This window comes from Thalassophryne amazonica, chromosome 8 (genome assembly GCF_902500255.1).
Source record: "Thalassophryne amazonica chromosome 8, fThaAma1.1, whole genome shotgun sequence".
NCBI lineage: Eukaryota > Metazoa > Chordata > Actinopteri > Batrachoidiformes > Batrachoididae > Thalassophryne > Thalassophryne amazonica.
Window position 1 is genome coordinate 100494437 of NC_047110.1, and position 12510 is coordinate 100506946.

Sequence of the window (12510 nt, forward strand, 5' to 3'; positions counted from 1 at the left end):
GAGGGCAAGGCACCTCTGATTTTCATCCCGGACGCTTCACACTCGGCTGCAAACTGCCCCAGTGCAAGCTGAAGGTCCTGATTTGATGAAGCCAACAGAACCACATCGTCTGCAAACAGCAAAGATGACATTCTATGGTTCCCAAACCGGACCCCCTCTACACCCTGGCTGCACCTAGAAATTCTGTCCATAAAGGTAATGAACAGAACCGATTCCATAGCCTCCCCGAACTCCTCCCAGACCCGAGTCTGGGAGGAGTTCGGGGAGGCTATGGAGGAGGACTCTCGGCCGGCCTTGAAGAAATTCTGGCAAACCATCCAACGCCTCCTCAATCCCATCATCAAGTCTTCCGAAGAGGAAGCAGAGACTGGGGACTCAGAGGTGGACTCATCCATCACCTGGGCCGAAGTCACCGAGGTGGTCAGAAAGCTCCTCGTGGTAAGGCTCCTGGGGTGGATGAAATCCATCCTGAGTACCTTAAGTCTCTGGATGTTGTGGGACTGTCTTGGTTGACATGCCTCAGCAACATCGTGGCGGTCAGGGACAGTGCCCCTGGATTGGCAGACCGGGGTGGTGGTCCCTCTGTTTAAGAAGGGGGACTGGAGGGTGTGTTCCAACTATAGGGGGATCACACTCCTCAGCCTCCCCGGGAGGGTCTATTCCAGAGTACTGGAGAGGAGAATTTGACTGACAGTTGAACCTCTGATTCAGGAGGAGCAGTGTGGTATTCATCCTGGTCGCGGCACACTGGACCAGCTCTACACCCTCCATCAGGTGCTCGAGGGTTCATGGGAGTTTGCTCAACTAGTCCACATGTACTTTGTGGATCTGGAGAAGGTGTGACCGTGTCCCTCGGGGCACCCTGTGGGGGGGTGCTCCGGGAGTACGGGGTCCTTTGCTAAAGGCTATCTGATCCCTGTACGACCACAGCAGGAGCTTGGTTCGCATTGCCGGTAGTAAGTCAAACCTGTTTCCAGTGCACGCTGGCCTCTGCCAGGGCTGCCCTTTGTCACCAGTTGTCACACACAAATCCACAGTTATCAAAGTCATTTATATGTGGAGTTGTTCCAAACTTAAGTAAACTAAAACTGATTAAGAACCAAAAAACACAGAAAAGTGTGTGATAACAGCTGTGATGTGTGCACTGCTAGTTATTGTGTTTGCCTGGTAACTGAAGTCCCTTTATAGCAGTCCCCCCGCCCCCATCATCTCAAATACATAAATAAATATTTGATTGCATTCATATATTATCTGTGTGATTCCCGAGAACTAAATTTAAAATAAGCTCCGTAATCCCTCACAGACACTGCCTTGGTGACAACAGCCAACTGAAAATTTGAAGTCGTCATAGTGACAAATATTCAATTTTAACACACAAAAATAGTTAAAATCACTTACTTAATGTGGATTTATTCCAAACTGAACACTTGAAAATTCAGTTCACTAAAATTGATTATTAGCCCCCCCAAAAAACCAGCAACAACAACAGAAACAACAGAAAAGAGTGCTTTCTTATATGTAACTTTATGGTGGTAAGTGCTCACTGCTGCTGAGGTTACTTGCCTGGCTAACCCACCCCCCTCCCCTTCTGTCTTCACAAAAAAACAAAAAAAAAAACAAAAACGTTTTTATTCAACCAGGTTAGTTCCACTGTGATTGAGATCTCTTTTGCAAGGGAGACCTGGACAATTATAAAGTTTCCAATTCACGTAACCTGCATGTCTTTAAATGTGGGAGGAAACCAGAGCACCTGGAGGAAACCCACGCAAACAGGGAGAAGACGCAAACTCCACACAGAAAGGCATGGGAATTGAACCCACGACATTCTTGCTGTGAGGCAACAGTGTTAACCACTAATCCAACTGACAATTTGAAGCAGTGATAGAGATAAATAATCCATTTTAAAACACAAAACCTGAGTTAGCAAAATCATTTACCTAATGTGGAGTTATTCCAACTGAAGACTTGTAGATTCTGCTGAAGAAAAAACAAAAAAAAAAACACTGATTAACTGTCAAAAAACTACAGAAGTGTGGGAGAACGTACATAAGGTGTACACTGCTCACTTCGGCTCTTTACTTTGGTTGCTCGGTAACCCACTAGGGTTTCTTTCTCCAAAAAAAAAAAAAAAAAACAACAACCCAACAACAACAAAGATCTGCATTCTGCATGGACTATGTACATATATCATTTTTGGAATTTATGGGATCGACATTGAAAATATTGTTTGGGTGATAGAGGGAACTGAAAGCCATAATTAGAACAACCAAAAAATGATGAAATACAGTCATAATACATCAAACCTAATGAAACAGTCCAGACATCTTTAAATCCAAACATGTCAAGTGACATTTCATTTATACAGATTTTTTTCCAGCATGTGAAAAACCAAACAAACCAAAGAATAAGAATGAATTACACACAATGAGCAAAAAAGCTGGTCCAGCCAACAAATCATTTTAACCAAAAATCAAATGACGAAATTGTTCAAACTCAGAAATATTAAAATGATTGATGTTTCATTATTAAACCAGTAGGTTTAGCATTCCAATATTAAATGATAGAGAATAAAACCAACAGAAGAGAAATGTACAAAAAGAAATACTTTTCTTTCAAATCAGTACAATATGATGCTTTTATGCCTGAACTAAAAAAGTGCACAGACTAACAGCAATAAGTGAAGAGTTGTGCAGAAATGATCAGGTTGGTGAAGACAAACAGAATAACACTTAAAAAAAAAAAAGTTATCTGACGAGTCCTAAACAAACCAACATATTTTCAGCACCTGGCTTTTTAAATTAAATAATTCTTTGTTTAATTTAAATATCATTTCTGGTCCAAATGACAAGCTCCAATGACATCAAAACAAAAAAACTACAAAATCTTCAAAACACTAAGTGAGGTGAACAGTGAGTTAAACCTGAAGAAATAATAATAACAAAACAGCAAAAATGACTTAAACCACTTTTCTTTTTCCTTTGGATAAAAACAAAAACTTCAAATACTGCATAAAACACATGATGACTCAGTACTACACCAGCAGCTAATGATTATTTTAATTACTTTATAATTTAGATTTTTTTTAAATTCTACAATTGGGATGAACAAGGTAAAAATGTTCCATCATAATTTGTCAGAATGCAATTAGTAAAAAAATAAAAATAAAAAAATCTCTAACTCTTCAGGTGGATTTTTTTTTTTTTTTACAATTACACAAAATGAGTTAATCTCAAACTTAACCAGTTTAAATCAGCCCCAGAGACATTTCAAACATGTTCCACAACAACTTTTATCTGTTGTAACATCAGTCTGGAGCACTTTAAAAGGTATCCTGGTGTTTAATAGGATTATATCTCAGTTAACCAGATTAAAGCTACTTTATGACATTTTGCTGCTGGTTTGGACCCATTTAGTGAAAAAATAAGACTGAAAATATATAAAATGTGAAAGATTTTAACAGCAGTTCAAAAGTTTAATTGTTAAAACACAAGGAGCAAATCGTCGCATCTGAGAAGATGAACAAATGTCATTTTTTTCTTGATACATACCTTACAGGGTTAATTAATTAGTTGACAATTATTTTCTGCTTCTTGATTAACTAATTAAGCCACTAACCATTTAAACTCCGTTGAAAACACACCTCAGTATATGAGAAAAAAACAAAACAATTTCTATCAGAGAACTCAGCCAATCAAATGTCTCATTGGTTCGGCAGCTCAGAATTCATTTTTAGAAAACCTGTTCTGGACCAAGTAGTCTGAATTACAACTAAATACTGAGTACACACAGTACACACTGTATTTCTTCATGTACCTCGCTAACACTTGTTTCAAGTCCATCAGTTTTTCTCTTTTAGTTGCTAAACATAAATAAAACAGGTACGCAAACATTTCACCTTAAACTAACTACTGCCACACAGTGACGAGAGATAAGTACTGCATGTGAGACTTATGACGCGTGGCTGTGGATTTACCCGATGAGGTCAGGTCCATTAAATCACAGTGTCAAGGCAAAGCAGGAACAAAAAACCCATCAGCGGGTGAATGATGATGAAGAGATTGAAGTTGGGGAATTAGTGAAGCAAGTCAAAGGAAATGATGTCATAAAGATGTGTTTGGGAATATTTCTGCTTAGATTAGAAAAACGCAAAACACTTAGCTGAATGAAATGTGGCAAAATCTCAAAGAAGTTAAAAAAAAGGAGATCCACAGAAGCCAGGACGTGACATCCTGATCCACAAAGCCAGATCTGCAAGTCCTGTTCATGAGTGCCCTCGTCAGTTCAACAACAGGACTACATCTCTGCTGCGCAGTCGCTTGCTTCCATGGGAAGCATTGTCAGATGGGACAAAGCGGGCGGAGTCAGTGCTGTGACTGGTTCGTGCTGCTGGAGGGCGGGGCTTCAGCTGTGGTAGCTGGACACAGCCGCCTGTTTCTGGGAGAGACGCAGCAGCTCCTCCCTGATGGCCTTGATCAGGGAGGCGGAGGAGTGGGGAGGAGGGGCCAAGTCCAGAGGCTGTGGCGCTGACAGATACCCCAACCCGTGCGTGTCCAGGTGTGTGGAGGGTGCAGACGGTTCCCGGACAGCACTCCTGGTCACCTGGAAGACAAACGAGAAGTAATGAGGGGGAAAAGTATCAGGTGAAAGTCTGAGAAGAGGAAAGAAGGAACAGTGACCGTGGGAGTGAACAAGTGCAGAATTTCACAACAGTGTGATAATTATACCTACTGATTAATATCAGTGTGTCTGTTTACTGTCAGAAAACAACACACTCATTTTCAGTTATGATTTCCCAAAAACAAAAATCCTCAAATGTTTTACTAACAAAGAAAAATCCAAGATGGGTTTGTTATGTTACAGCCTTATTCCAAAATGGAGCCAATTCAATTTTCCCACAACACCCCATAATGACAACATGAAGAAAAGTTTTTTTTTTTTTTTATTAAAAAATAAGAAATTACATGTACGTAAGTATTCACACCCCATAATAACAACACGGAAAAAGTTTTTTTTAATTATTTATAAAAAAAAAAGAAATTACATGTACAGTAGTGTTCAGAATAATAGTAGTGCTGTGTGACTAAAAAGATTAATCCAGGTTTTGAGTAAATTTCTTGTTACATGGGAAACAAAGTACCAGTAGATTCAGCAGATTCTCACAAATCCAACAAGACCAAGCATTCATGATATGCACACTCTTAAGGCTATGAAATTGGGCTATTAGTAAAAAAAAGTAGAAAAGGGGGTGTTCACAATAATAGTAGCATCTGCTGTTGATGCTACAAACTCAAAACTATTATGTTCAAACTGATTTTTTAGCAATCCTGTGAATCACTAAACTAGTATTTAGTTGTATAACCACAGTTTTTCATGATTTCTTCACATCTGCGAGGCATTAATTTTGTTGGTTTGGAACCAAGATTTTGCTCATTTACTACTGTGCTTGGGGTCATTGTCTTGTTGAAACACCCATTTCAAGGGCATGTCCTCTTCAGCATAAGGCAACATGACCTCTTCAAGTATTTTGACATATCCAAACTGATCCATGATACCTGGTATGCGATATATAGGCCCAACACCATAGTAGGAGAAACATGCCCATATCATGATGCTTGCACCACCATGCTTCAATGTCTTCACTGTGAACTGTGGCTTGAATTCAGAGTTTGGGGGTCATCTCACAAACTGTCTGCGGCCCTTGGACCCAAAAAGAACAATTTTACTCTCATCAATCCACAAAATATTCCTCCATTTGTTATGTGGGCCGCTGAAGAGGAGGTACTGCTGGCCCACCACCACCAGAGGGCGCCCTGCTTGGAGTGCGGGCTCCAAGCACGAGAGGGCGCCAGACCCAGAAGAAGTGATAGCTGTCACTCATCCTCAGCACCAGCTGTCACTCATTCATCATCATCACCATCACCATAAAGGCCGGACTGCAACTCCACCTCCTCGCCGAGAAATCAACTACCGAAGAGGTAATTTTCTCTGCTGACTCAAATCGTTGAGTGATAATCTGAACTTCTTTTGCAGCCGTTATCCTGTTGTGTCTGCCTTATCTGTGGGATTGGCGTTTGGTGTGACAGCGACGGCTTCGCCTCACACCCCAAACCAGATAAGTGGTTTAAGCAGGAGCTGCACGAGTGTGTGATTGGAGGTGGAGGTGCTCCCTCCTAACTGAGTGCAGACTGTGGATTACTGAGTGTGCGAATTCCCACTCATCCATCCTGTCTGTTTTCTGCCAGCAGTACCAGGGTCGACAGCCGAAGACAGAGGCCACCTGGGGACTCGGGACTTGGCCGCTCCGGTGTTCTTCAGACCGTTGGTGGTGGAAGCCGTGTGGGACGCGGCTCCTCTCTCGTCAGGGGTCTTCTATCTTCGAGCCTGCCCACACGTCACCTGGTGTTAATTGACTTTACAGATTTTGTGTGTTTAGTTGTGTGTTGTCACAACTTTAAATTGTTACTTTTTGGCTTATTCATTGTCCGTTCCTTTGCGCCCCCTGTTGTGGGTCCGTGCTACGACACCTTCCCAACACCATTTCTCTTTAGGCCAGTTGATGTGTTCTTTGGCAAATTGTAACCTCTTCTGCACGTCTTTTATTTAACAGAGGGACTTTGCGGGGGATTCTTGCAAATAAATTAGCTTCACACAGGTGTCTTCTAACTGTCACAGCACTTACAGGTAACTCCAGACTGTCTTTGATCATCCTGGAGCTGATCAATGGGTGAGCCTTTGCCATTCTGGTTATTCTTCTATCCGTTTTGATGGTTGTTTTCCATTTTATTCCACGCGTCTCTGGTTTTTTGTCCATTTTAAAGCATTGGAGATCATTGTAGATGAACAGCCTATAATTTTTTGCACCTGTGTATAGGTTTTCCACTCTCCAATCAACTTTTTAATCAAACTACGCTGTTCTTCTGAACAACGTCTTGAACGTCCCATTTTCCTCGGGCTTTCAAAGAGAAAAGCATGTTCAACAGGTGCTGGCTTCATCCTTAAATAAGGGACACCTGATTCACACCTGTTTGTTCCACAAAATTGATGAACTCACTGACTGAATGCCACACTACTATTACTGTGAACACCCCCTTTACTTTTTTTTTTTTTACTAATAGCCCAATTTCATAGCCTTAAGAGTGTGCATATCATGAATGCTTGGTCTTGTTGGATTTGTGAGAATCTACTGAATCCACTGGTACCTTGTTTCCCATGTAACAATAAGAAATATACTCAAAACCTGGATTAATCTTTGTAGTCACATAGCATTACTATTATTCTGAACACTACTGTACATACGTATTCACACCCCATAAAGACAACATGGAAAAAGGTTTTTTTAATTTATTATTCATTTAAAAAAAACGAAATTACATGTACGTAAGTATTCACGCCCTTTGCTCAAGACTTACACCTTTGGTAGCAATTACAGCCTCAAGTCTTCTTGAATATGATGCCACAAGCTTGATGCACCTATCTTTGGGCAGTGTGGACCTCCAAGACAGGATTGCGCTCAGTGAGACCTTCAAGCAGCAGAACTGTTTTTGTATCCTTCCACAGATTTGTGCCTCGAGACTGAGCTTTGTGGCAAAGGCTGTGAATATGTATGTACACATGATTTCTTAGTGTTTTATTTTTAATAAATTTGCAAAAATTTCCAACACCCCCCTTCCAAAAAAACCCTTCACATTTCACATTGTCATTATTGGGTATTGTGTGTAGAATTTTGAAGGAAAAAAAAATTGAATTTCATCCATTTTGGAATAAGTAGAGGTGGAGGTTCTTATTTAATGCAGGTGGCTGATGAAAGCCCGAAGCTTGCTTCCAGAAAGGTCCACAGCCTGCGTCTCTAACTCCTCCCCAACATTGCTGTTGAAAGTGCCAGTTGGAAGTGCCAGATCGCTGGCATCTCAGTCCAATGTGCAAACTATTATGCAACCACCTCCCTAGTAACATAAAATGTGGAAAAAGGTAAGTGCTGTGAATACTTTCTGGATGAATGGTACATGTGTAATATCACATGAATTGTGATGGAACATCAGCTACAACATTTTGGCACAATTCTCAGCGCGCAATACAGCACCCAGGTGTCTAAGCATTGAGGACTCCACTAGCTGCAGAAGGAAGGCCAAGGGGATGTCTACCTTTCACCAGGCTGTGATTTGAGATGAGGTTATGCTGTCTGTTTGCATGGGTGGTGGCCACCAGAGGCAGTTATATAGTGTGGCGGATGTAGTAACGTGCACTGCCGTGCTGGTGTGTGCGCCCAGACTTGACATATCAAGTGATTGATCAATGATGACAATACTGCAACTGCCAGCTGACTAATCAATTGGTCCAATAGTCACTAGAGCTCTGCTGTGTGAAGTCCTCTACATACATACAGTGATAACTTACATATAAAGACAAATAAGAAAAAATGCTCCAAGAGCCATTGAAACAAACATCACGTACCACTGTACATCAGTGTCAACATTAAGCTTTGTTAAATGGTTGTAAACTAAATGCTGATGCTCAGGAGCTTCACTCACTGTATCTTTTTCAGGTTCCGCCTGGCAGCAGGTGTTGTCATGGTAATGGTTCCAACAAGGACCTCCATTCTGGCCTGGAGCTGCCCTGACCCCTGCTGGGTAACCGTTCATCCGGGTGGACAGGCCCACCTGTGTGAGGTGATGAAGAGGGAGGCCTACACACACACACACACACACACACATTAGGGCTCTCTCTGCTGTGGGTGGGTCATGTGGTATCCCAAAATCCATTTCTGTTATTCTGTAGCACATTCATGTGGTTGAGGATCTTTCCACCCTGCTCAGTGTGCTGCGCTTGTTGGAGAGACATCTCTGCTATTTTGGCATTGTGGGATAGCTTGCTGGACTACTTTCGCCGGACCCAGCGCTGAATTTGCCGACATGAAAAGATGCTGCTGGATGAGTGTGAGTATTGACTTACGATAATTTAGGCGTAAAAACACACAAGATACACAACTTCTTGTGCCAAATATACTCCTGATGTTTTTGGTACCATGAAAATGCACTGTCATCGCAGGTCTGGGAACTACTTTTTGGAATTAATTAAGCATGTCGGCCGCGGGGGCGTACTAACACAGAATACCCAGAAACTGGTTAGTTGTTCAGCCAAAACGAGAGCGTCCACTTTTAGCTTGCCATAAGCTGCTAAACTAGTGGTACTCGTGAGACTATGGGCTCATTCCTGCGGCCGACATTCAACCGCTTTTACCCTGAATAATCTGTTGATAGTTTGATGTGATTCCACATCTTTTGGTTCACTGAAACAGATGCTCGATTTTCAAACTTTCCTTCTGCTCAGCCACGTTTCTCCACACTGTCTGTTTGTTTGCAGCTTTGTTTGACTGTGAATCATGTCACTAAATTCCTTGTAGTCCTCCAAGACGCTGTTCTTCCACTGGGGTTAACATTAGCGCCCTCCACTGGGTATACAGATCTGTGGCACCTCCCCTTCATCATTCATCCAATCATAGAGTTGCTGATCATGATTTAAACCAAATTAATCAGATCTTTGTGAAAGTTATTCAAAGATCTTGGATCACCCAGTGAATGTGGGATCTTTTAAGTTTGGGGCCCTGATTTAGAATGAAATCTTGATACAGAATAACTTCGTGTGTGACAGCAAAAAAAAAAAAAAAAAAAAAAAAAAAAAAAACCTAAATTTTCTAACCATACATGTTGCCATGACAACACACACTTATGTCTGCAAATATTCAAGCATGCAAGTGTAGATCTGCTTTTTAATTTACCCGTAGCGCCCCCTACTGGTCGTGGTCTGGCAGATGAGGGCAGATCGTCAGCGTAGAAGCCCCTGCAGCAGTACAGGCTGTCGCCGTGGAGCTGCTCGCCATGCGTCGGCGTCTCTCCTGGCTGCAGGTAACACGAGCCGAGACCCTGCCTGAGAACACACAGAGTCACGATGCTGTTTGGGCTTTGTGGTTTTCAAAAAACCACGACTCGCCACTCTCACGTCAACAGAGACTGTAAAATCTCTTATTTTCTGCTTCTTAGTATCTGGTATTAGTAGTTCGGTCAGCCAACACGACGAATCACACTGCGACATTCGCAATGTGCCGAGCACGGTGTAACACACCATGTATTTTGTTTGTATGTTAATTCAGTTTAAAATTTGAAGCACATTGTGTCTGGACTTTAAAGTACTTCATAAAAACAGTTGATTTGAATAGGTGAATGCACAAGCTGCTGTTTTGATATCAGAGGTGTATTTTTTTTTAAACTCCTTTTTTTGCATTATTTACTACATTTATTTTTAAATTATTATTTGGCACATTTTTTTTTAAATGTAGATCTTTCTATTAAAAGTAAATGTAAAATGATAAATCTACACAGAAATAAAAATGTTCAAGCTAAATATTCAGAAAATATGTCGAGGAGAAAAACAACAATCAACATTTATATTCATATTTAACATTTCCATTTATTTTCTATTTAACAACTACTTTTAATAGAAAGACCAAAATCGCAGAAAACTGTATTAAATAATAAAAAGTAAACTGTGCATAAGAAGAAGAAGAAGAGCATACAATGGTGGTAGAGAGATGGTAATGAACAAACCTTACTTAGCAATGGGGATAAAACAAACAGAGAGCAGACAGAGGTAGAACCCTCACACTGCTGGTGCACACTATATCCACATGGATACCCATGGCCAGTTTTGATAATTTGGCAAACATTTACGAATTCACATTTGTATTAGCAAACGCTGCTTGTGCAGGAGGAAAAAACAAAACTCAAAGCTGTGTTTTGCAGTTCCTCACATTCTAGACAGGGGTTCAGGAGAAGAACATAGAAATAAACATCACAAGACTGCAGCTGTCGGAGACTGAAAATCACCAACGTTCTGCTACTTTGGACTCTGACACCAAACACTGACTGTAACTTCACACTTAACCTCAATAATTAACTTCTGCTAAACTCTCTATCTGTAAGTTACCAAACTGTGCACACGGGGGCGTTGCTAAAGTACAAATAACATGGAAATAAGGGGGAACAGGAAAAAATGTTAATTATTAATGATCCTGAATCCACATGTGGCTCAAAATTTGAATTGACACTTCTGTGACCCAAAACATTTTTTGTGAAGGCATCCTGCTAAAAACAGAAAGGATAAAAATGACCAAGGGTAAAACTTTACCTCTTCGATGAGGGTAAATATTCTGTGAGGCGACTGACTGAAGAAAAGCAAGTTACTAAATGGATAATCTGTATTAGCTTAACTATATAACTTCTTGGGTAATACTAAGCCTCCTATGTAATCCTGTCTGTCTTTTCTCTTATGACAAAAAACAAACAAAAAGCCATGATTACTGTACAACCGTCAAATGTCCTTTTTCTCAAGATTCTATAGAATCTGGAATAATTTTTTTCTGTAGAGTCTAGAGAAGGAAATGTGCTTAAAATGTTGGTGTTGTGTGTGCACGGTGTGCATGTTGGATCTGCTCTATTACACCATTAAAATAAAGACAACCGAACTGCTCAGTCTGCTGTGACCCAGATCCAGATAAGTGGCAGTAAATGAATGAAAGAGTAACTCATTCATCAAGTGTGAATTCACAGGATTTACTGAAGGAAAGATTCCCAAAGATGAAAAAAAGACTGTATTGATCAGCTGGTGCTAAAGTTAATAGCCAATAATAAATGATTTATTTCATAATAAATGTTCAATATTCAATAACTAGTCTACTAACCTTGGTAGCAGGCATTGGACTGCAGGGGGCGATATACTCAGCTCACTGTACCTCTATAAGAGAAACAGACAAAAATACTGTGATTAGATGTAAAGTACTACACAGGATTATGAGAAATAAGACAGTATGTGGAACTGTTCAAAGTATAAGTTGGCAGTGGAGGCTCACAACAGCTCTGTATCCATTTTTTCCCACTAAACATGGTGCATTTGTTGGAAACCTTTTTATACAACTGATCTCTAACTTCAAATCCAGCAAATTAGTTTGATACCTCGCTGTCAAGTTTTTCCACCTTGTCCACAGGAACAGAATCATGTATTTTATTTGCTGAGGAGCAAAAAGGTTTGCATGCAAGTGTAACTCTGAGTCCTGTACAGGCTCTGAGGTCTCGTCCTTATCCCAGGATTGAATGGACTCTATAGCATGAAGAAGAAGATGGTGTACAACTCCCTGTAGACAGGATGCCAGTTCATCATAGGTTAGTTCTCAGTACAGGCTGGTATCTTTTGGGTGGCCTGGGACAATGCAGATGAAGTATTTTCTCCAAGGACACAGACAGCTTTTGTGACCAGGAATCAAACTCAGGTCAGGTAATGTTTAAGTGTGAATAAAAATAAATAACACACCGACAGTGTTTTGTTTATTAAAAAACAAAAACTGAATTGAAAAACTGTTTTATAGTCTAAATGACACCTTACATAAATATAGTGTGCAAAATATAATAATTCTTCAATAAAATCTGTCCATATTATTCAAAAATGTGTACACATCATCTG

At 40.6% G+C, this 12510-nt stretch overlaps 1 protein-coding gene across 1 annotated transcript in view; it reads right to left on the minus strand.

Annotated features, from left to right (window-relative positions):
- Window positions 1-2737: 2737 nt before the first annotated feature.
- Window positions 2738-12510, minus strand: part of LOC117514967 (UPF0606 protein KIAA1549-like) — a 107810-nt gene continuing 98037 nt past the window's right edge. Inside the window, 5 exon segments of the mRNA XM_034175530.1 lie at window positions 2738-4342; window positions 4390-4599; window positions 8529-8683; window positions 9776-9924; window positions 11735-11787. Coding sequence (XP_034031421.1) covers window positions 4402-4599; window positions 8529-8683; window positions 9776-9924; window positions 11735-11787 — 555 coding nt within the window. The 3' untranslated portion in view covers window positions 2738-4342; window positions 4390-4401.